Below are 25,404 nucleotides of genomic sequence, written 5' to 3' on the forward strand. Positions count from 1 at the left end.
GCACTTCTCTTCATCCATGTTCCTCACCTCTTCTCTCCTGGCACCCACAGCAGTGTGGCTGTGGCCCTCCTGCTGTATTCGTAGTTTGGTCTCCACTGGCTGGTGAAGGGAAGGCTCATCGAGAGGGTGGCATAGACAGCAGCCTGATAGACACTGCCTGATTTTTGAGGAAACACGTGTCAGCAAAGTCACCTTTTTCTGGGTCATTGCTTCATCTTGTGTAGCATGATGCTTTTAATCCAGCCTCGGTTTCTTGTTACTGCAGTGCCCAGCACGGTGCCTGCTGGAGCTGGATCCTGCTCTGAGGATGGTGAGGTCTGATCCTGCTTCATCGCTGGGAGACTGAAATGCTACGTACAGTCCTGATTTAGTTCTTCCAGAAATCCTGCCTAACCAATGGTGGTTTGCTTTCTTTTTGGAGGAGTGGGCACTCCTCCCCTCCCAGAAGACACCTTTCCAGCAAACAGCCTTAAATCTTGAGGCATAAATCATGTGTGTCCGAAGCTTGAGCACTGGGAAAAACAAAGCTAGAGAAGAAGCACACGAGGCACTGAGTTGTTTCTCTTTTATATATTCTGGAGATATAAGCAAGGAGGAAAATAAACCACTTTTAAACGTGCTTAACAGTTAACTGTATGTGAAGAAGCATGCAGGAAAGCTTTTTGTTATATTCTCTAATGCTTTACGTATACCAGCCATTCAAAAACATGAAATAGAGGTCAGTGACCAAGATGATGGTTATTGGTGATCTTTCTGAACTGCCCTTGCCCACACTTTGAGGCTGCAGTTCATTATAATGGAGCACACACAGACTTACTCAGCTCAACAGCAAAACCTGATGCAGGGATGGCATTAATTCCACCAGGATGAAAATGGTCGCTTCATTTTCAGAAACGGGTATTTGTGAACTTCTAGGAATGACATAAATGAGACAATGCTGCCCATGTGGTAAGCCCTTCATAAGCAGGAGCTGGGAGAGCAGAGAGCTCGTTCCTCTTTGTGAGCAGTGTGGATGAGGCACTGACCTGGCAGGGGATTTGACAGCACAGATGTGTCCATGACATGTGACGGAGGCAGGTGCTAACACCTGCACCAGCTGGGTCACAAAGCCATAATATAAAGAAACAGGACATCCCAAAGCCTTTGGGAAAATATGTATTTTTTTGCAATTCTTGTGAGTAACAGCAACAGATAATAGGTTTTTGGTTTGTGTCTTTGGGATTTGAAAAAACCCAAAGGTGACAGAATAATTCAGGCTTTTTTTTAGGCTCTCCAAGAAAACCCACAGGCTGGGTCACACAGCTGGAGACCCGTGGGGTGCAGTTCCATGCACAACTCTGTTTCAGCGGGAGAATGCCATAAACCACAGCCAGTTTGGGGATACTGGGTTGGGGACAGTTACAAACTGGTTTGTGGCTTACTGCAGTACCACTACAAACCTCGTTTGAGATCAGTTGAGTTCTTCTAAGAAACATAACCTAGCATGCAATGCACCATCTCAAGAGGTATCATTATTGAAAGATAAAAAATGATTTAGCCAGAAACAAAATAAGGTGCTGAGTAAAGACACCAAAAAAAGAAGAAAGTGTGTGCTGCCTGCTCTGCAGCGTTCAGCGAGTGCATCACACTGTGGTGAAGTACAGGAGGTGTCGGTTCCTCCCACCAGCAGCAACCATCCACCAGCAAAACAGCAAGTCATTTAATCCGTTTGGTGGTTTTTGTGGGACTGAGTTTGGATTTCACATGCCACAGAGGGCCTCAAATGGAACTATGGCTCCAAGGAAAGGATTTGATCTTTAGCTATTAGGAGAGGATGCTGTGACAAGAGACTGATCACAACTGTGGAAAAACACAAATTTAGGGGACTGCACTACCATGTACATGTGCCTACGTCACCTGCCTTGGGCTCCTGCTATTGTAACGAGGAGAGATCTAATTAGTATCCGTGGAGTTAGGCCTTAATTTGCCTCATCCCAGTTTAGAGACAGGAAGCAGATGAAATAAAGCCTACCTTAAAAGCGCCCATGTCTTTCCACTGCTAAAGAGGGGTGCTGGAGGTGGCTGCTACAGACACACAAAAACCAGATCTGAAATGAAAATCTCAAAGAGTATGCAGAGATGTGGAGAACTTTCTATGTTTCTGCTCATACAAAAATGTCCCGGGCTAGGAAATACAATTCAGGTGCTAAGAAAGGTACTTTCCATTCTGCCTGTAGAAAAGGATTGAGAACGGTTTGCATCTGTAACATGGCTTGACTCCCAAGGGCTGCTGAGCCTCCTCTGGGATTCCTCCCACGGTAAAAGTTCTGTGTGTTTACTCACCTTCAGAACAGGATAACCAAAGTCATCAGACACAGATTGACAACACAGCCTATTTTTGTTCCCATTTGTTTCCTGTCCTCCCTTTCTGCTGACAGAACAGCCTTTCAGTCCCATCCCCTCGGAAGAAGCTGAGCTGAAGTGGGAGTGACAGCACAAACAGATTTGATTCCTCTCAGACTTTCCTGCGCAGATTTTACAGTGACAGTAAAACCTGCTTTCACTGATGCAGCTACCACACAGGTGACCAACAAGCCAGCATCCCCGCGCACACTGGGCAGAAGCCGTGGCTGTACCTGCCTTCCCTGGAGCTACACAGTGCTGAGCGAGGCCATGTCTCTGCCTGGAGCACTGACGTCTGCTCTGATGGGATAACCCAAGGACTCTCTGAGTGTATGCATCATTTCCCGTCCTAGTTCCTGCTGAGCATATAACACTCCCTCTGCTAAAAAAAAAAAAATAGCACCATTAGCAATTCTTCTGTTTACCAAAAGGAAAAAGCTTTGGGTTCATTTACTCAAAAACACCAGTGCAGAAAGCACTATGGTGTTATCCAAAAGGGGAGCAGAGAGACAGCACGTCCCTAAGGACTGGTCTCCTCCTAGGAGCAGCTAAGGATGTCTTCCAACCTCCAGCATTTCATGAACTGCACATTTTTTGTTCCCACGGCTCTGAGACACAATGTAAGTGTCATGCAACGCAGACACCATCTTGCTTAACATCATGCAGCCAGCAGTACCAGACAGCTGAAAAAAGGCACCATCTCTCTCCAGGAGCTGCAACTCCCACATCCTCAAACTGGCTACGGCAACACTATGACTGCCGGCTGAGAGAGAAATATGTCTAGGAGAGCATCACATCTGCGTCTGAGTGTGCAAGGTGCAGAAGGAATAGGGTAAAGCTGACGGAGACTGCAGCAAAGCAAAGCCTGTGAAGGTCTGCTCTTGATCTGCTTGTGGCTCACACACAGTCCCCGCAGACCCTGTTCCCGTGCCAGCACTGTGTCACTCGGCTGCCAGGGCACTGCAGCCAAGAGGAACTGCTGAGGCCGACGGCACAGCTTTAGGAACCCAAAAAAAGGATGATCTTTGCTATACAGAAAGTGTAGAGCTTGATTTCAGTATGAAGTGTTTCCTAAGCATAGCTGATATACAGGGTAAGCGTTATGGGGAAGTTGTAAGAAGGGATGAGAGGTAGATTTAATCACATAATAGCTATTTACGGCCACGAGATGGCATTCCTGCCCCAGAGATGTCCCTCTGCCATGCCTGTACCCAGCCCAGCCTCACCTCCTGTGCCCAGGACCACACTCTCCTCCCTGCCTGCTTCACCCCAAGCTGTGCTCTGCTGCAGAAACCCCATGGCTGGTTTGGATGAGGATTTATGGCAATGCTATTCACCACAATCTTCGGGGTATTAACAGGGAAACTAAGTAGCGTGATTACTTAGCATGATTTAAATGACGACTGCTTTTCAAATGCCCTGTGCTCTCCCTTAATACTATGATATTACAATTAGGGGAGAAAAGCTCAGCAGGAGGAAATGGAAATGTAAGCCCAGCAACCTTTTACTGGGAGGTCTGAACTGAAAGAATAATTGCTTTTGCATGGGCTGCCTACTGTATGTGCTTAATCAGTGTATCTACTTTCGATACAGCAGGAGTTAGAGTTTCATTCACAAAACAGGTCTGTGTGCATTTATTATCTGTGGTTGTTACCACTTCTTGTATAAGGCAATTGCAACGCCATGCACATGCTAACCAAAGTTTCCTTTGGCCAAAGATGCTCCACTGAACCAGCCACAGAGCTGTTCATTTCACAGAACAGTTATTTAATTCAGATGTAGTTAATTGCTTCTACCAAATCTTATCACTCTGGAAGAAAACACCACTGCAAAGGGGAGCCCTGCAGCTAGTTAAGGTCTGGTTACGATTTAGACTTACTAAGGCCACGCACTGCCCGCTTTACAGAAACTCAGTGTCTTACAAGCACAGACCATGAAAAAGAAGAGAGAAATCCTCTGCCTGAAAGTACAGGATACTGGTTTTGTGCCAACATAGTCTAGACCCTCCTTTATAAAATGCAGTAGAGGAGAGCAGTGAAATATTTCCTAAATGTGAACACAGCAGAAAAAGGCACAAGGTACCCTTCCAAAACCAGCTAAAGAGAGAAACAAGAGGTGTGAGACTGTCTCTTCTTGAGCCACCACTCACATTTTTGCTGTCCTACATTCTTCTAAGCCTGGACCCAGGATAGGAAGCCCAGATCCAGCCAGACACTTGGGATGGGGTTTGTCTTGCCTAACTTCTGATGGCTAGTCATCCTGGCAGCTCCTGGGCCAGTGGGGATGAGTGGGCACTTCCAGCAGATGATGCCCACCCAGCCATGGCAGTCACGACTGTCTTCTCTGCTGTGAAAAGAAGCATTGCTCTAGTTTCATGGACAGGAAACCCAAAGTAAGGACTGAGCCAGGCACTGGCCCAGGGACACACAGCCACTGAGAAGAGCTAGAACAAATATGCTAACATCACATCCTCTGTTTGGTGGGAGATCTGTCCCTAGACATGCATTTTGTGTCTCTGGCCTGACAATGATAGCAGGGCTCAACAACCCTTCACTTGCAGGACTTCATCCTCCTCTTCAGCAACTGTAAGGGGCTTGTGAGCCCTCTTCCCACATCCTGATGGAGCCCACAGCTGCAGTGGCTGTGTGCAGCTGCTGGGATCCACCTTCTCACCTCCTCTAAGCCATGAAGCGGATGTTGCTGCAGATGCTCTCAGCTTTATTTGCCTACAAGGCCTTTTGGCAAAGGTCTGAAAGACCAGTGAGCCAGGCAAGACACTGCTGTACGCTTTTCATGGAATTTTTCAACCTGAAACACCTTGGAGTTGCTCTGGAAGGAACTCAAGAAAACCCTGCCGTGTCTCTCTGCAGTCCTGCCACATTTGCAAGCACCTCTCTTCATGAGCATGCCTGGTCTTTGCCCATATAGTGACAACAATACATAGCTCCCTTTAAGTGCTTTCAGACATTGTGCTGCTGTTCATTGGGAGGTTGTTTACAAAGGCAATGGGCCTACCACCATTTCACAGAATGGACAACTAAAATGTTGAGAAATCACTGTCAAGGTTGGCCTTCTTATTTAACCATTCCTTCTTCCAGAGCTCTGTCCAGGCAGGAGTAGGCACAGTACCAATTCTTTAAAGCATACTCTCTATCTCCGTATGTTGCTTTGCAACCAGCACTAGCAGTACCCCTCATTAAATAATAATGTGCACTACTTGTACACAACACTTAATAAATAAACCAACAACTGGGAAATTGTCACATGTCTCATCCCCTGCCTTCCCTCAGCAAGTGATGTGCAGAACTTGCACTAAGGCATGGCTTAATTTCTTTTAAAACACCAACCATCAGCATTAAATAAGAAGACTGAACTGAACGTATTTCAGGACTTCTGTTTTGCAGCCCTCCTCTTGATTTAGCACTATTTCAGATCACTGAATCTCAATCTCATTTCAATGTCCTTTTGGGCTTTACTGTCCCATCTTAAGGTTGCACGCATAGGAGTGATGAAGCAGACGGGTGTCAATGAAAATCGCCTTGGGCATCATCACACCTTCTGGAATACTTAAATTTGAGTGTATGTGCTATCACAGGAATACATAATTCCCAAGTGCATAGGAACACTCAAGAAATTAGACAACCGGCATGAAAAGAGAGACATTCATCTGTGAAAGAGAAGGTGCATGAGCTCAACCCTCACTAGACACCAGAGAATCCATGTGAAAGCAATGCTATGTACGCTTTAAAGGTCAGGGGAAACACAGCCAGAGCTTGCATTTACTTGATACCAGAGAACCCAACTACAAGGGGTAAGTCTATAGAAACAAGCTTTCATTGCTCTTCAGCACAGTTTCTAGAGTAACACTTACAGCAGAGCAGAGAGGAGGGGCGGCACGTGAGACCTTTGGGAGTGGGATCGTACCTGGGATCACCAGCTGCAGTCCCAGCAGACTGTCGTGCTGCTGTCCAGGAGGCTGCACCACAGCAGCGTGGCCGTCTGAGTGGTACCTGAGGTAAGGGAATCCCTACAGGGCCTTGCCTTTATTCTGGGGAAAAACTCAGCTGTTTAATCTATAGCAGGTTTTTTGTCTCCCCATGGTCCCCAGGGCAGCAGCTGAGCCACATAAGAGCCACTCCTGCAGCAAAGCTACAAGGAAGTGTCATACAAGGTTCTGAATTACTAATTAAAAGGCCACTAAACCACCTGCATGAAGACTTCCCATAAGAGATCACATGCTTGCACCTGGGTAATAACTTTTTAGTGCATTTTTTGCTGTGCTTAATGACTTGTCCACAGCCTACGCTTTTAAAAATAGGAATTTCATAGCATAAATCTCAGGAGCATTATGGAAATACCATCACACACACACAAAAGGTGATTTGAAAAGCAGGTCAAACTGAACTAACAGCAGAACCTTTCAGGTGCAAAGCCACGCACAGTCCCATGGCTCTGAGACACTGATGTTAGCTGTACCTAGGGCTCAGTCACCTATGTTGACACATTCATAAGGCTCCTCAAGGTTTCCTAAGGAAAAAGAGCTGTAAACATCTGCACAGCTGTGAAACGAAATCAGGCAAGTGGAAAGGCAAGCCAATCAGTCTGGGTAATTAAGACAGCTTATATTTAATGCTGAAGCCAACTAGAAGAAGAAGGAGGAAAAAAAAAAAAGGGGGAAAAAAAGCAGCTATCTCCTAAAATTGCCTTTTGCTTTGTTTTTTACCCAGCATCATGAATTTTGCTTACACAGGGCTTAGCTAGGCATGCAAACCTAAATATAAACGACTGCTTAAAACCATGTAGCCATGCAGGTCTTCTGCCTGAGCTTTGCCATGGTGTGATGCCTCTGCAGCACAGCAACAGCTCTGGGCACAGCATGGGCTCAGAGCACTCAGGTGATGCCAGGAAGCCTAAGGCAGCTGATTCTCCTGCCTGTCTGCGGAGCCCGCAGGGCTGTCACAGCAGTCAGGACAGCAATGCTGAGAGAGGTGACCAGCCTCCTGGACTGTAGATCTGCACATCTGGAAGAGACCTAGTAGGCACGGCACCAACAACTGAACTGGGGGATGCACAGCATGAATTATGGGCTAAACTCTGCGCTAACTCACAACAGTGCAAACCCCTTTAGTTTAGTGGAGTTAAATTAGTTCTACAGCATACAGAGTATTTATTTCTAATCTATACACCCTGAAAGGACCTTTCTCATTTTACCACAGGATGTGTTCACAGCATCTCCCAACTAACTGTGGCAGCAAAACACCGACTGCAACAAAATGCTCTTACCACGGTCCTACTCTGTGCAAAGCCACTGAGCACCACTTCAAACTCCAGGGCCTGAGGCAGGGGATTCCTGAATGAAAAGATGAGATTTTCCCCTTCTGCAAAGGGAGAGAGGGCAGCCCTACTGGCCAGCCACCCTTCCCGCAAGTCTTCTCCCTTTGCCGCTCAGAGCCCATCTCCCAGGAGGAGACAGTGACCGAACAGCGCTGAGGAAGGGTGCTTGGAATTCCTCCTCACGGTCAGGCAGCAAGCACTGATGGATGAAGCACACCAATTCAAAATTAAGACCCTAGTCGAGCGACAAGCCTGGAGGTTTGGTGTAGGGATCCGGACAAGGGCAGCCTGTCACAGCAGAGATAAGCAGCTGAGCTGTCAGAGCATCTTGAAAGCAAATCAGGGAGCAGCCTCAGGAGCGAACACAATCATAAAACAGGGCACCCCTGTCTCCTAGTGCAGTGGCTAAGGAAACAGAGATAGAGAGGTTTAAAAGTTTACCAAAGACATTACTTTATCAAGAGTGAATTTCTGGAGAAGACATGAGGCCCAAGTTCTTGGTCATGACAAACTACATAAAGAGTGACATGGAGTCAGATGAGACCCGTTGAGTGTGCTCTCTCCAGCACTGCCTGACAGCACATGCTCAAGAAAACTGCATGAAAAAATCCCCAGGCAATAAAGTGATCTTTTCCTTTTCAAAAATAACAAGCTCCATCCTCATTTCTCATACTCTCAGCTCCTGCACCACCCTTGCACCAGGACTGAAGCAGCTGCTCTGCAAGCGGAGATATCTAACCTCAAAATGAAGCCACTTCCAGAGTTTGAGGAGCAGCCCACACCTCCGTCCCTTCTTGAGCATGCCAAAATGCTCAGACAGGTTGATCCAGATTGTTCCTTCATAGTTATTTACCGTTTCTAACCCAAATGGTTCAGCTGAGCTCAGTGCAGATACACCTGATTTTCTCTACTGTGAGTCAGGGGAGAATGAGACTTAACTGCATGTTGTAATATGTCCAGGTGAATATACAGCATTTATTCAGAAGGCATGTAGGACCTTGCTGTTGTTTAGGTCTCTTTGTTTTCTTCTGGTCTGCTCACGTCAGAGAAAGGCAATATGATAAGATGAATCACTGGTATAGCCCATGAGCACTGCTACAAGCACAGGTCACTGTTTAAATATATCCAGCAGCCTCTTCAGAGGCCGTAAGACAGGGGTGTTATGGCTGGACCTTTTGTGCTATTCCCAGAGCCCTCGTCAACCCTGTTCTCAGGCACAGCATTACTAACATAGCTCCAGGAAGGGCAATGTTGGAGACGTGCAGAGTCACCTTGCCCCTCCGTGCTTTGCAGAGGGCAGACATCAGGTCAACATGTAGGGAAGAGGGGGGTATAAACCCCTCAGTGATCTGCAAGAACACAATTTCAGTGCAGAATGCAGTAAAATCCTGCTCACACTGGGATTTGGGATATTTCATAGAGGCATCTGTGGTTAAGATATAATACAAAGGCTTTTTCTTACACAACTTATCAAAAGCACTACTAATAATACACTGCTAGCCTGATCTGAAACGACCCTTGCTATTTCAGGTCTGGCTTTCTCTAGAACTGTGCCATCCTCTGTACCCGCGCTGAGGTAGATAATCCTCACATGAAGGGACTGGGCTTAAAATGTCAGGAATCCAACATGGAGCCCGAGAAGAAATAGAAGACCAGCATTTACTGTTGTCCCAAGAGCCACACTCCTCACACACGACTCATCTGATCACTGCGTATGCGTGGCTGCTAACCCTGATGCTACACTGCCTCTTTCAAGATCAACAAACGGGATTCAAGCTCCAAAGCCACTAAGATGATTTCAAACATCTTATTCCCAAAACCTACTGGTTTTGCACCAGGGAAGATGAAAGGTGAACCTCACAGACTTAAATCAGTGCTTTTGGAAATCCTTCACTGGCTGGGAAGTTGCCTTTTTCCATTAGGGGTGAGGAGCCCAGGTTAGCACCCCTGGCATGGCATTGAGCTGAAAAGCAGCCACTGCCACCAGTGTGCTGGTGGTAACTAGGGCGTTTTAGCTGAGGGCTGGCATTTCAGGGACATGTGAGAATACAGTGAACAATTCCATAATTCATTCCTAGGTAAAAAGATGTCCTACAAGGTCATGTGGCCTTGTGACACTCTTCACCCCAGGACACAGGGTGGTCATAAAAAAGGGAAATCTTCCAGTGAACCTTACTGTTCAAGTGTAATTTTTTTCCCTGATGTTTATGAAAAATTTAGTCTTCCGTAGCCCATAGAGCCTCCAGACGATGGCAAAACTGAATTTAAAACACTTTGAAGACTTGTGGTTTAATCTAAGAAAATGCTGCCTGTTTCTAAAACTGTATTCACCACATCATCTGAGTACAGGCACTTTACTTGCATTTCTATTTTTTGAGCCTCCGAGATATAATAAGTTTTGGGATGTACAGGGGTAACGTGCTGCAGTATTTACACTTCCACAGTGCTGAGGCTCAAAACCCCTGCAGTGTGCTCCTCACCCCCAGGCCAGGCAGCATCCCCTGCCAGCACACACAAAACCTGGGATGCCTGGGGAGTGAGCTCCCCGGGAGAGCAGCCCAGCATGTTTTTGCTGATCTAGTTCCTTTATCAATGAGTGTTTTGCTTATGATAAGAACTACACAAGCAAACACGGTGTGAATGACCTCAGTGAGAGTGACGTCAGCATCTAAAGAGACAGTCCAGAAGGCTGTTTTGGCTGACCACAAATCTTCTGTCTGCAAGGCAGTGCAGCTCAAAAACGCACCAAAGACATCTCTGAGCTGTTTCTATCACTGTCCTCATCACTGGAGTACCTGTGGGTCTTCAAGTCTTGTGACGTGGTTGTCATGTTGTTTAATACATCTGATTCATTCTCTCTTTCCCTCTCTTCTGAAGAAGAGAATCTAAGTGCAGTAAATGGCTTTCACAGGGCTTTGGTCTTCCATGTCTGGGCTGTTGTGTCTGGGAGGGGAAGCAAGGTGAAAGAAGCACTTCTAATGCAGAGAGGAGAAAAGAACAAGCTTTCTGCGATGCTCTCCAGTTTCTGTGGGAGGTTATTTGAGAGCCTTGGCTTGGGCGGTCTTTGGTTTTGGAAGTAAAAAGTCCCACAACCCTCAAGGAATGCAACTGTCAAACCTACTTCCCTCCTAAGGCATTTCCATAGGTATTAACCCAAGTGTTGGAGCAACCCAGAAGTCTTCAAGCCTGACTCGCACCTCTGCAGAAAGCCAGCGCAAATAGAGGATGAGTGTGATGGACTTGCATAACTCGTATCACGCCGCAGCATTCAGCGTTGGCTGCATTTTCCTGAGGGCTGATGGCTTCATGCCCAGACATTGTACATTTCATTATGATAAAAAGACCCGCTCAATTAAAGAGCTCACTCCTGCAGCCGTTATTTTCTAAACAACACTTGTATAAATGATCCTACAGCTGACAGCAAGAAGGATTGTGTAAGGGAAGACAGACCGTTTGAGCAAAAGTGGGATGAACAGACCAAGCTAAACAAGCACACGTAACCCAGCACAAGTGTGCTTTTCAGTATGTGTAGTAGTAATTTCCCCTAAACAGAGCCCAACTTTCTCCACTGAAGCAATAAAGATACCTAAAATAGTGACAATTGCAGGTTCTTATGGAAATTTTCTTCCAAGTACAGCTCTCCCACTTCCTTCTCTGAAGCAAATTTCAAAGCGTTTTGAAAAGTAAGCCAGGCTGCAGCACTTTCCCTGATTGGGAATATTGTTTTTAAACCACTTACTGCAGATTCCTGCTCCTCTGGTACAGTTCAGGGCACAAGGCATCAGCAGTTTCTGTGCCTCTGCGGGAGGACAACCACTGAGGGAAGGCAGCCTGCCTTCGGCTCTGCCCTCCTCCTGCCTGCATCAGCCGGTCTGGAACTGTTTGCCTGCAGTGCTCGTGCACTCACATGTAATGCAGCTGGGTGGTTTTGGCTTTCCTTCCACGGGCTTGGGAAGTTCCTGGTGAAACATCACTGGGGACGCTCAAAGGGAATGGGATATGGGAACAGAGAGGGAATACCCCAACAGCAGTCCCTCCTGCACTGCTCCCCACTGCCAGAGGAGGCTTCATATCACCTTGGCAGTTGTCCACTGTCAGGATGTGCACTAAGAATTTCATTTAAGTGTGAAATCTCTGCAGTGAACCAGAGTAAAACTGCCTCAAATCCATATAGATAGTTAACTAATCCCACAAATCAGAAAAGAAATAAGCCATTCATCATTTTCTCCCTCGAAATTAACACAGACCAATCACTACTAGCAGGCTTATAACAACATCTGGGTAAGACGAAAAAGCCAAGTATGGGGCCAAGACTGGGGATTTTGGGACCAGGTCAAAGAGGACAGAACAAGACTCTGCCCTTGAACCAGACCAGGGCAGATAAAGCTTTAACTGAGTGACCTGAAGCTTTCCCCAGCTCCTCTTTCCCACCTCTGGTTGCGGCTGCCAGTGTCCCCACCAGCTGTTTCCCTTTCTTGTAGAATTGCCGAAACCCTGACAGTGAGGATGAGATTATGTACCTACACCTGATGGCACCAGTTCAGACGGACACTCAGACAAGTATTTAACTAAGCACATGCTTAACTCCATCCCTATTTAGCAAAGTACTTACGTATAGGCACAAATTGATGTCTCTATGGCTACAAGAGACATAAGCCTGTCGTTAACACTCTTTTTCTCAGTCAGGGCTTATGTGCCATTCTTAGTCGCAGGACAACACTGCATATGTGGAAGGCCATGTTTGTCCTCTGCTTCTCAGAGTTCCCTCTGGCCTCACTACGCAGGAGACAGAGCTATCCTCAGCGAGTCAGCAGTGCAGAGATGGGGCAGAGGAGAGCAGGGTGGAGAGAGCAAAAGGCAAAGCAAGACTTACGTTGGCTTTGAGGCTTCAGCCTGGTCAGTCTGCAGTTTCTCCCCACCTTCGACTTCCATGGTGCAGTACACAATACGGTTGGGGGCCAGCGACTTCAGACCTTGCACCTCCATGATGACAACCTGCAGGGCAAAGAAAGAGGAATGTAAGAATCAGGAGCAGCATCCTTCAGACCTTGGCCTGGCTGCTGAACCCACGGGGTCAGCCAGCGCTGGGGTCCTACACATGCTGCTGGATGTTCATGGTGGCAGGTGGGCAAGGACGGTGGCATTGACCAGGCAGCCAGCGAGGTCTGTATGGGAGACCAGGAGGTCTCCCTCTGACTGCACATGGGCTTGTTGAAACCTCTGGATCCCCAGGGCTGTACCAAGCTTCAGAGGATGGGCCTCACAGACATGGCCCTGCCCCAACTAAAAGTGCCTTTATATGTGAAATCCAGAAAAGAAAGCACACAGCTACTCAGCTTGTGACAAAGGCCTGTTTCCAAGATTAACCACAAAATGGTTTGGGTTTGACCTCTGAAGATCATTTAGCCCAACCCCACTGTATTGGGAAGGGATATCTTTCAGTAGATCAGGTTGCTCAGAGCCCCATCCAACCTGACCTTGAATTTCAGGAAGGGGGCACCTATGACTTCTATGGACAACCTATTCCAGTGTCTCACCATCTCACTGTAAACATTTTCTTCCTTATATTCAATCAAAGTCTACCCTCTCAGTTTAAAACCAATGCCCCTTGTCCTGTCACTACAGGCCCCAGTAAAAAGTCTTTCTTCACCTTTCTTATAAGAAACCATCATCTAAGTTTCTTGCAGGTAGTTATGTTTTGTTTTTTTTTTTTTAAAGGTGATTAATACTGTTAACCACATACTTTAAACTTTTCTATAAGAAACACTGTGGGAGTTTTTGTTCATAATTTATTGCAGCAATGAAGTATATACACAGGGGCTTAAAATTCCTCTCCTCAGGTCTTCTAATCTGTCCTTGCACTGAGGATTTCCCCCTTCCGTGACACACAGAGCTCCACAAACCCTCTGATGAGCACACATTTTTGGTAAAAGCTCTCTTGCAGCAAGAGTTTCGTGCACAGAGCAGTGCACAGAGCTGCCAGCTCCTGAAGTCAGTGCTTCACTGAGCTTCTGCTTCCCACCAGATGGGGTTCAGCTGGAGCAAAGCGTTTGAGACATCCCATTGTAAGGACGAGTCCCTTTATGCATGGCTATACGCTCTGCACAGGCTTTTGCAACAGAGAGGTCTACTGCTTTGTGATAGTTCCCTGCTCCTCTGTACAGGAACATTTTGAAGTCAGGCTTTATTTGATGCTGCTGTTGAAGGTACCATCTCTGGGTTCATAGCCCTATTTTTAAATAAGACTGAAAACTGAATATTATAAAGATGGTTTCAGACATCTCATGAGTTAAACTCTGAGACCGGACAACCAGTGTTGTTAAGTTTTGCATTGGCACGATATAATATATAACAAGAGACCCTTTAGGAAGAGAAATAAACAGGAAACTACACAAAAATAGAACTTTCTGATTTTTATGCATCCTACATTTTTGACCCCATCCTGGTAGTTGTTTTGACAATGTATCATAAACCCACTCACTAACAGACAACAACAATCCTGTATAGGTGTGCTGATGACTCCTTGGAGTAAATCTCTTGCCTAGACTGCAAATATGTTTGCGCAGAACAATTAAGTTGGCTGAAAACTGCTACTGCAGCACCACTGCTTTCAGGACTGAGACAGCCTGTGTTGGAGGTAACGGCGGGTCCTTGCAGCACCCTGCCTTCCCCTGGCTGCACAGACAAACTGCTCAAGCAGAAAATCAGTGCTCAACACAAAGAAAACAGCAAGCCAGCAAAGCACAGTATTTCCACACACACTGCAAGCCAGTCTGCTGGGTGCATTCAAACTCCAGCAATTTTTAACAATTCTCCAAAGAGGAAGCAAGACTTGCAGGGAAATAGAGTGACATTTCTAATTGACAATAATTAAACATACTGACATTTATGGTGTTGCATTATTGTTACGGGTCTCAGGGACAACACAGGCTCAGGGTTATGGGGCTACAGTCAGTAACAAGCTGCATGAAGAGGTCAGTTAATGATGCAGGTTTGGGAGCTGTTTGGTATACAGCAGCAGGAAATTCCAGATGGTTTATCTCACACAATTTGTTCACACAAGATGGTGAGACACCAGAAAGGACACAGTGTTTGACCACAGCCAAAGCTTCTGGTAACTCAGAGAGGAACCATTCCTCATGGCTATCACTGATTTCTACTGGCCTCTCTCCATGTAACTCAAGTTTGAACTAAGCAGAAGTCGGCTGGTGTGATTCTCACTCCCATGAGCTCTGCACACTGTCGTGTGCGTGAAGCTTACCTCTAGGGAGAATGACAACACGACGTCTGACTTGGAAAGCTGGTTCTCGTTTTCTTCTCCCATGTCAATTATTGAGGTGTTGTGACTACGCTTCAGCTTCTGCAGCTTGAACTCAGAGCCTCCTTTAGACACAGGCATGCTCTCTAAGTTTGCCATCAGGAGATTGACAGAAGACTTCAGCTCCTCAATGTACATGTTTTCCATTTCTTTGGACACAAACTTTGGAAACTTGCGCTCCTTGGATTTGGAGAAAAAAACACAACAGAATGAATGGCTGTGACAATCAGCAACCACTTGTTGCACTGGGAAAATCCCCCAGGAGCATCTGCAGAGAGGTCTGCAAGCAGGGAACTCCCACAAACCAGATGACAAATTACAGCTTCCCCCTGTGTAATGTAGAAACATTATTGTTAGCTTCCCATAGAATTACTACTTGGTACTCATCCAGCTTTACTGTTTCTTGCATGCACTTGCATTTCATTGATTCTTCTATCTGCGAATGACCTTCCTCATATATATGTATTCGCGATTACAAACACTTTGAGCCAGATCTCAGCTGAACTTTGTGATTGACAGCAATTTACTAATGATTCAAAGGATGTTGACAGTTAGGGACTTATTTTCTAGACTCCCAAATGTGCCAGCTCTTTTTAAAACACTTCTGAGCTCCGTTAGTTTTCTAGGTGTGAAAGGAGCCCAAGGAGGGAAAATCAGCAATGTGTGGGCCGGAATGTGTGGTCCCAACTGGAAGAAGGGGTAAAACACCCTTTCCACTACTTGCCAGGGCCTGTGTCTCCCTCCAAGTGAACCTTGCACTGTGAGACCCTTCAGTGCTGCTTGTTGTTTAAACATTAAAGCCAAAGGAGACAGTGAGAGCAAAACCTGACACTCCCCAACGTGCATTCTCAGCTTTGAGCTGCTGCCCATGCTCCAGTTCTGTTAAGACTGCTGGTCTAAGCCCTACATCTTCTGACAACTCTGCCCATGCCCCAAATCTGCTCAGGGTTTGAACTCTCTCAAGTGGGTTACAAGAAACTCTGCAAGGCGTATGATAGCGAGGCAGCATCTGCAGCCAGGGAACTTGAGGCTGACGTGCAAAGTATCTTAGTGGCAATTCATATTATTGTAAAAAGCAATTTGTAAAATGTATGCCAGAAAAGAAAACAAAGTCATGTTTCTTTTAGATGACTGTCATCAGGCTGCTGAAAAAACACTCCACTGCACTAGTTTTTGCATCAGCCCTCACTAGCTTACCCATTACAAGCACAGCTCACAGCAGCACTCGCACCAAGCAGTAAAACAGAGTCTTCTGTTTCCAGTCTCAATCTTGGGAAGCAATTCCCTCATGTAAATTAGACCTGGTGTAAGATAAACTACCTAATCAGTCTGGTTTATTGTCTATACATTATATAAGCTGCAAGCCACCCCTAGGAAAAAACAAAACAAAACAAAACACAACTGTTTTGTAGATTTTGAGAACTAGTGCTGAAGCAATGATGTTCAGACATTATTGCTTTTTCACCCTGATGCTATCCATCTCTCCAGGGACTTCAATTTTGGCACTGCCCCCACAAACCTCTTCAGAAGTACAGCAAGGACTGAGATACTTCACTGTGTGTCACCAGCAGCTTCTCATACTAAGGCTAAAACCAGGTAGTTTGAAGTGACCTGTAACAATTTCATTTGGACTGGGTCTGATGATGGAAATGTAGAGATGCAGGTGCAGTCCCAAGTTACGCATTGGACTGGAGAGAGAGCTGGGGGAAGTCTGGAAGAAGATACAAACAGGAGATGCAGACAACAACAAGAAAGGGTGTTAGTCACCTCCACATGTACTTGGAGCAGGGAGAGGACCAGAAATGGGGACAAGTGTGGAGAGAAGCAGAGTTAAGAGACTGTGAGGAATGACCAGTCCAGGAGGCTGGAGCAGAGCGAGTCCAGCCCCAGATGGACATATGGATCTGGTGTCATCAAAAGGTCTCATTTAGTTGTCCCTATACGTGCTCCTCCTTGCCCTTGGGGCCAGGTGACTGGGTGGGAGGAAAGGCACCACGGGACAGCAGAGCACTTGCTACTGCAGAGAAAAAAATATACCTCTGCCTTGGCATCACTGAGCTCTCAGCTGTAATGCTGCTCTCATTTAGCTGCTGGAAAAGTACAACACGCAGAGTGAAAAGCCTGTCCAGGTTCAGCTTTAAAACATCTGCTTGACTTCAAGCGTGATCCTCAAGCTGGCTGGCTCCAAAGTTGGGCTTGTGTCCTCTGATGGAGTCAGTCTCAGTGGGGGACCCTGCCTAACGCTGCACCGGCGCTGTGCTGAGCTGCACTCTCCTGGGCACACGAGGAGGTAAAAAGACCCAGAGTTGTGCCCTGGTGTCCACATGCAGGAAAGCTGGTGTGCACAGTAACCTGTTCAAGGTCACATGACAGGTCAGAGAAGGGCCTGCAGAGCCACCGGTTCTGCAACACTGCACTCTCAGGTCCCATCAGACTCCATGGCCTTTGTTGCCTCTGAATGTGAGCGTGAATTTCTTGATTTATTAACAAGGCACTAATTTGCCTTTAGCATGGAATCTCCAAGACAGCCACCTCAGGGCTTGTTTCACCAGCACTGTAAGTCTCCCTGTGCAGCAAACCTCTCTTAAAAGCTGCAAATTGGAGATAAAATTGGAAACGCTGTCCTTTCACTGAGCTGAATTGTGAACCTGTCCTATGCTAGAGGGAAAGCAGCCTTGCCTGGAAAGGAGGATACAGAGAAGGATTCAAAATGTGATCTGGATGCCTCCAAAAGATGGTATTCATGGGTCTGAAAGAACAAGGTTTCTTGCAGGCAGGGGGTGGCAGGATCGGACATTCTGGAGAAGAGGCCTGCAGCAGTAACATGAAGGAGATTAATTATCAATACCTGCCAATTGGATCACAGGTAAATCACCTTTAGTCTAAATCACCCTCCAAGCTGCACAGCTGTATTTTGAAGATTGAATTCTGCACAGGGAAATGTCAGGTTGTGTTGAGGACTTTCCCCTGACTGTCTCTTGCAGGGCCAGCAGTGGCATGGTTTGTTTTCAGCATCCTTGGGGGAGGAATGGAAATGGCAAACTCTCGTTTGCAAAAAATAATTCACGAAGCTGCAGCCTCTGCTGGCTGCTACCAAACCATGCATATTGTTGTTCCACATGCCATAAAGAGAAAATGAAACCACGAAACCAGGCAATCTCATTCTGGCATCCAGTGCCTGGCTACCAGTGCCCATCTCAGAACTGGAGCAGCAGCGTTCCACACACAGGCTTACATTTTGCCACAAATGAAAAAATACTGTAGGTTTTCCTGACAATAAAATGGCAAAGGGCCAACTGCTGAACAAAGGAGCTGCAGTCGCTTTGCTGTGCCATCGTTTGGCCACATGGTCCTTGGCCACCTTACTATTTTTGTCAGTGAAGTGGGAAAAAACAGAACCTACCTCCCCAAAGATGCAATGACTGGAGCTGTTTAACAGAAGCGTTAGTGAGGAGGAACTGCACAGGCTCAACTGGCATCCTTGCTAATGCCTGACCATAAATGAATGTGCTCTGCTTCTCACACGCAGGGATATCAGTGAGGTTGCAAACAGCTCTGGTATTACTCTTCTCATAAAACCCCCCAATTTGGGCACAGCTCTGTGCCAGGAGGACTGCTGCTGAAAGGCAGGGGCCTAAGCTGAGCTACATCTCCCTGATTAGACCTTTTTCTTTTCCTTCTAGTAATGGTTTCTTGATTATCAAGAACAGCCAGATAGATCATTCCCAATGACTTCAGCCCCATTAGGGCTTTATCAGTGACTCAGAGCATTTGATTAGAGGCAAGGATAAAATCTCAGCCATACTGATGTCAACAGGATCCAAGGTTTCTCTCCATCTATGGTCCATCGGAGGCCACGTAAATCTGCACTCTGTGAGGGTGTGATGTGCTCCCAGGGAGATCTCTCCTTACAGAAGGGTCTCTAGGGAGTTTAGCTGAGTGTTTGGTTATGAAGGTTGTTTGGAGGTCCCGTGCCTGCTGCTCCAGAGAGCAGCAATGTCTGCATGGTGCAACGCTCATCTGAGTGCTCTCCCGCAAAGCGTGAACATGTTTGGCACAAGACATCTGAAGTACCTTTACTGAGGCAGCATCTACCTACAGGCAGGGAACTGTGGTTCCCAGCAGCCCAGCGAACGGCACAAACCCTGTCAGGGGAATTCCTGCTCCTTTTCACATGCCATCACCCACCTTATTGCCTCGCATAGAAATCTGACAAAGAGGACTCAGGCGTGCACTTGCAGATCTAGTTGGAGCACTTCAGGATACTATCTTCCTCACCACTGAGGATTCACAAAGGATTTTGTAGGAACCTAAACAGTCCCAGCTCATCAGGACATTCCAAGAAATGCACGTCACAACAGCTTCATCTGTACTTGTTGTTTCGTTTGTAGTTAAAGTCTGCTAATTTTTAACTGGTGATTATTGGGAGAAGAAACCTGTGAGAGAAGGACAGGACCTAGGGGGTGCATCAAACTACTTATGTGCTTCTAAGTGAAAAGCTTATTAATACAGAAAATTTTCCTTTTACCTTAGCAATTTGCTCTGCCATTTGAAGACGTCCATCTAATTCACGTCTGATTTGTGCTGCTTGCTCATCTGGGTTGTCCAGCTGTATAAAAACAAAAGGCGAGGTGAAAAATTAACCAATGCAGCACCTTTACAAGCAGCTCAGTTCTTCAGGCTGACCATCTGTATTACATTACCAATTAAGTATAGCATAGAGGGAGTGGTGACAGGCTCTTCTTTTGGACAGAGCCCCCCCACAAAGGACACACACAGTGCTCACCATTCCAAGACAGACACGACCAGAAGACTCTACAAACTCTGTTTTGATGCCCAGCTGCCTCCTGGGGCTGAGCATCCTCATCTCGAGGTCTTTGACCCACTCTGCCCTGTGAGCTGGTCTGATGGTGACTATCTGAACCACTGAAAAGTAGGGTGCCCTCCACAGGCTATCACTTTGCTGGTGCTTGGGAAAACACAGGCAGCTCCAGATCACCAAGCTAAACACCCCCTGCCCCTGCTTACCACCCAAAAGATGACAGAAGGCAGCTCAGAAGAAACGCACAGCAATAGCATTTCCTTATTTTCTTTCCTTTTTCCTCCATATTGCTGCATCCTTGTGTTACCACCCAATTCATGCAACTGTTTTTTCTGCAGCCCTCGGAAGAGATTTTTTTTTTTATTATTTTTTTTTTGCAACACACTGCTCACAGCCCTGTGGTTCAGTGTTCATTGTCTGCTTGGCCCTAAAATGTCTTCTGAGGGTAAAACGTTGTTTCTACCAGCTAAGCAAGCAATTACAGCACATGTGGAAGAGGCACAGTGACTGCTGTAAACAGTTTCCCATTGGTAGGGCTTGGGGCACATCTGTTATTTTTAGTGTGAATATAGAGACATAAATTATAGAACACCAAAAAAGCACAAAATCAAACCAGCCCCCGAAGAAGTCGATAGCTGCTGTAATGAGGTGGCAATTTTATAGCTGCTTTTCAGATGCTAACCACTCTTTAGACTCCTTTGGGGTCATTTTGGCCGCAGCACAAGGCTAGAAATGTGCAGCAGCGGCATGGTCATGGCATCACCCCACCCACGAGGCACACAACCAAGCTCAGCCTGGTGCAAGACCTCAGGATTTTGGTTCACCTCCTCAGGTAAACATGACTTCAGGTGGGAGGGCTGGCTTCTCCATCTAAATGCTGCCTTCATTTGCAACATATCAGCCCCTTCTGGCTACCACCAAATGTAGTTGCCACAAGCTGCTGTAGGTCAGCTCTCCTACCGACTGCTACATGTAAATGAGCTTTATCCACTGGCTTGGGGATGTGCTAACCGCCTCCCTGGGTTTTATCCTCCTCCAGAGACAAACTGCTTGACAGAAGAAAGGCTTGGCTGGTGCAGTGCAGTCTGGAAAGTTACAGCTACAGAAATGACAAAAGTTTCAATTCTCAGCCTGACGAATGATGAGCTCATCCATTAGTGCTCCCTGGATGGGCTGAAATACGCCACTTTCCCCCAATCCCGCCACTTTCCATGGCATCTTCTCGGCTGTCTGCCTGCACATCCTGCATCTCCCCCTTCTCACACATGCTCGTGTAAACCTGCACACATGCAGGTGTCTATTTGCACATTGCTTCACCACCAATGAGTTGACAGAGAGACGACACTCATTACAGCTGAGACTGAGGGGAAGTGTATTTTTGAATAGTTTTTGAAAGTCTCCGTTACTGATTTAATTCAAGCTGGAAAACTACAAAGTGTCTGTGATCCAAATCCACTGAAGCTTCAGTGATCTCTGCTGTGGCCACCCAGGTTTCATTCACACCAGTTGCACCACAAAACCTGCTGCTTTCATCTTTATATTCCTGATCCCAAAACCAATACGGAGCCATGGACCACCAGAACCTTTCAGGATCGGCTGCCCCCAGTAATTTCTCCATGAACAAATGCGTCACACAACTGACCTCCACCGATGTGCATCTCTCAGAGCTGCTTCATTAAAGGGTAGAAAATGTACAGTCCCAGATTTCCATTTTTTTGCAACTCTGAAAGACGGGGCATTATCTGAATTCCATCCGAGCTACAGTAATTGAGGTTAATCACACGCTACCCAAAATAACTCACACACTAAATTTAGAAATCAAGGATGCTGCTGTGGAGGAGAGCTGTTTTTGCGGTATGATAATGAGCCAGCAAACTGCCTCACACTTTCTGCACTATCTTGATTTTGCAGATGTTTTCCAGCAACGTTACAGGTGTCAAAAACCATGTCAAGGAAAGATTTGACTGCAGAAGATTATTTTTCTTAGGAGGCAACAAGCACTCTGGGCAGCCTCCTTGGTGGTGGTCGAGTGGGTAAGCTGTGCTTCCCAAAATTAACTAGCAATGCCAAGCCAAGTAACTCGGTATTGAAAGGAAATAAAGAAAGTCTTTCCAGGATGTATTTTCAATTACTCTGCATGACAGCTCCATGGCAAAACCTGATCTCTGGGAAAGCAGTCGCAGTCTGTTGTAGCCAACATAACCTTTTCTTTTAGTTATCTACAGAACGGTACTAATGAGGCAGCCTCTGCCTGCAGTCCCTGCGTGTCCTCCTGGCACACTCAAGCAGCCCTCTTGTGACTAAGAGTAGCAGCCCAACAGCTCAGCCACTTACTGCTCCCAAGCCTGGGAAAGGCTCCTGCTGCCGTCAAAGCAAGCCGAGTACATTTTACACAGTCGTAACACCAGATAAGGCTGTTAAGAGAGCAGTGCTAGTGCCCATAAAATATACTTCGCGTGTGAAACAAGGCAAGGGACAAATGTAAAGCAGGCAAGACCAAAAGACCATCCAAGTAAGGCAACACAGACCCTAATATCATTAAAACTCAATTTCTTAACTAGAGAATCAGCTATCTATTTTCTGCCGTATATATGGCCACTTTATATTCAAATACTTGACAGCCAAATATATAAATGATTTGCAAAGTCAAGGAAAAATTGAATTAGTTTTGTTCTGCATTATGACTATGTTATGAGTGTGGTATGAATAAAGCAAAGATATAAATCATAAGGTTGCCCCAGTCAATTAAATGCGAAAAGTATTATAAATTTCAGTATATATATGATTTGTCATATGCACTGGGCTTTCTTCAGCAGCATGCCACAAATACATGACGTACATAATTTGCAATTCTCAACTGATCATTACCCAGCTGCCTGCTGGTAAATTAGATGCTTTTGTACATCTACCCGCATATGACATTCGTTCTCTGCTTGCCCTGCAGAGGTTATCTATGTTGGTGTAACAGTTGCTAAACAATAAAAATAAAATAAAATTATTTAGATCAGATTCTGAATGGAACCCAAAATTTACCAGCACCGCAGCCAGCCCTTCACTGAAGGCATTGCTGAGGGCAATATGCCAACTTTAACCCTTGGTGACATCTCAACTGCAAAGAAAAAGATCTTACAAAAGACATGGTTTTTACATATAAACTGCTAATAAGGGATAACTTTTAATGGGCATTAGTAAATGAAAGAAAGAGGTTAAAAATGTTCATTGTGAGATTTTGACAGTTTTAATCCCAGTGAGAACCAGCTGCTGGTCTGCAGAAAAAACCCTTTTTTGCTTCCATGACCTTGAAACAAATTCACTGCGAGACTTTTCCTCATATTATCCCAGAGGGATGGAAGATAATCACTCTACACCTTTGAAAGGCAGAAGCAAACAAACCAACCTAATTAAGTCATAAGATCTGCAATTAGACACATGAGCACCTACCAAATCCACACCTGAACTATTTGGTTAGAGTGTCAGACACCTCCAGTGCATCGCCCAACCTGAGCCTTGTGGTTTTTAAAGCCAGGAGCCCAGGCTCACCTCCACTAATCCCAGGAAACGCCAGAGGCAGCTCAAGGACGTTAATGGTGTTATGGGAGACTTTAAATTCCCCTGGTTTTGCAGTCAATGTGTTACATATTTAACAGCCCAGCTAAGACTTCAGTTTATCACAGCTTAAAGCCAAACCACGACGACCGCAGCCCTGGCTCTGAACGCAATGCCAGGGCGATGCAGGCTGCCTTCCTCTTCCCTTCTTTGTGACGCCCAAAGATGCTTTGCTCAGTTTAACACCTCAAACCAACCCGCCCGCCCAGGGCCCGAGCAGGGTATGGCCCTCGTGGTGTTGGTCACAGCGAGAGGGCTGGAGCCGAGGCTGACCCACCCAGCCCGGGGACGATGCCAGCAGCACTGGTGACACGCTGTACGCAGCGTCGGTAAGAGGAGAGTGGATCCAGCCGTGTCACCAGACACGTACTGATGGGACACACTCCCAACAGACACAGGCGAGTGAAACACGACGTGGCATTTATATCTACACTCTGAGCTCAGCACTGTTGGAAATAACGTTGTGGTAAGCTACGAGGATTTATAATGAAATAACGTCATTTTAAGCTACAAGGATTCATAATGACAGGATGCAACGTACAGACACAACCTTCAGCCATCAGCCTGGCGTTTACACCGCGCCGTGGACATGAAGATACTGTCAGTATAATTGCCATGAGCCCCAGCCAGAAACCACTGGGAACATTCAACAGTTTAATCCCTCCCTGCCAGTCGCTGCTAATGCTGATCCCTGCTTCCGAGCAAGGGCAGCAAGTGTCACAACGTCCTCATAACTGGGGCCTGTCTGAAAGCATCTCCCCTCCCTTTGAGAAAAGTTACAAGGTGGTGGTGAATCCAGCCGTGCTCCCGCGCCCTGTGCTCCTGCAGAGGACAAACCATTTGCAACAGGGTTCTGGGAAACCACATTTCAAATGCTCTGGCAATGAGAACGCTGAACTGCAGTGACCTGCTTGGCGCTGCAGTGGGAATGGAAAGAAACCTGGCTCTTCACTTGCTGGAAATGAAAGCGTTTAGTCCAGTTCTCCCATGAAATCCACAGCCACTACCTGGGTTGGTTTTGCCTCGCGGCAGCGTTGGCACTGGGGACTGGTGATTCCTCCTGAACAGTCGCAGGCAGCCGTGGATGGCTGTTACCATCCAGGGACTGCCCTGCCTGGGGGCACTGTCAGACGTCTCCAATGTTAATTTTCTCTGTCCCTGTGTCCAGCACACCACCATGCAGCTGGGGGGGGGTCTGAAAATCCTGCTTTGTGCATTATTTTCCTTGGGTGGAGGACGAGGACAAAAGCTGTGACCTGCTCATGTCCTTCCTAAGCCTGTCTGAAGTCCTCCCAAATAATTAATGCAGCCAAATACCTGTGTCGCGTCTGGTTATAGATGCCAAAAGCCTCAAAGAGAAAGTTTCAAGGCGCTCATCCTTTGACATGCTGGGAGCTCTGTAGCTTAGCAAATGGTTGATTAAGTATTTCAAAGCAAACATGCTGCATGTGAAGGCTGAACAAGATCACAATATGGGTGACAACTCTGCAGCTTTGATGTAGGGCTTTAGGAGAGATCTTAGTCTCATAAAAGGTGGTTTTGCTTTGTGATGCTCAATGAGAGAAAATACTGAAAAATTCATAAGATCCCATCAATTAATAATTAATTTATCAGTCCAGGTGTACTCACAACTTGTGGCATCAGCAGCACGGAGTGCTCCAGCTGAGAGAAACACGTGGCCCTCAGAGTGACTCACTGCATGTTAGCCCTCAGTTTCTTATAGGAAAACCACTGTTCTAGGAGATAAAAGTGACACGAGACAGGAGACATTGGCACTGTGAACTGCACACAGCTTCCTAAGACACACTCCATGTCACCGTCACGGATTGCTCTGTTGCATACTTTTCCTATCAACAGTAAATACTCTTCTCTACGAGCGGCAGCCCGGCGCACGAGACCCTGACCTCTGCCCACGTCTCTGAAGCAGAAAGCAGAGGAGGAT

At 46.4% G+C, this 25,404-nt stretch overlaps 1 protein-coding gene across 12 annotated transcripts in view; it reads right to left on the minus strand.

The window, feature by feature from the left end:
- CADPS (calcium dependent secretion activator) overlaps positions 1 to 25,404 on the minus strand; it is a 220,930-nt gene that overhangs the window by 121,913 nt on the left and 73,613 nt on the right. For all 12 annotated transcript variants that reach the window (XM_074913788.1, XM_074913784.1, XM_074913783.1 and 9 more), the window contains 3 exons: positions 19,563 to 19,643; positions 14,978 to 15,214; positions 12,590 to 12,711 (listed from right to left, as the gene is read on the minus strand). In XM_074913788.1, coding sequence (XP_074769889.1) covers positions 12,590 to 12,711; positions 14,978 to 15,214; positions 19,563 to 19,643 — 440 coding nt within the window. The remainder of the gene's footprint in view (positions 1 to 12,589; positions 12,712 to 14,977; positions 15,215 to 19,562; positions 19,644 to 25,404) is intronic.

This window comes from Athene noctua, chromosome 10, assembly GCF_965140245.1.
Source record: "Athene noctua chromosome 10, bAthNoc1.hap1.1, whole genome shotgun sequence".
Classification (NCBI taxonomy): Eukaryota; Metazoa; Chordata; class Aves; order Strigiformes; family Strigidae; genus Athene; species Athene noctua.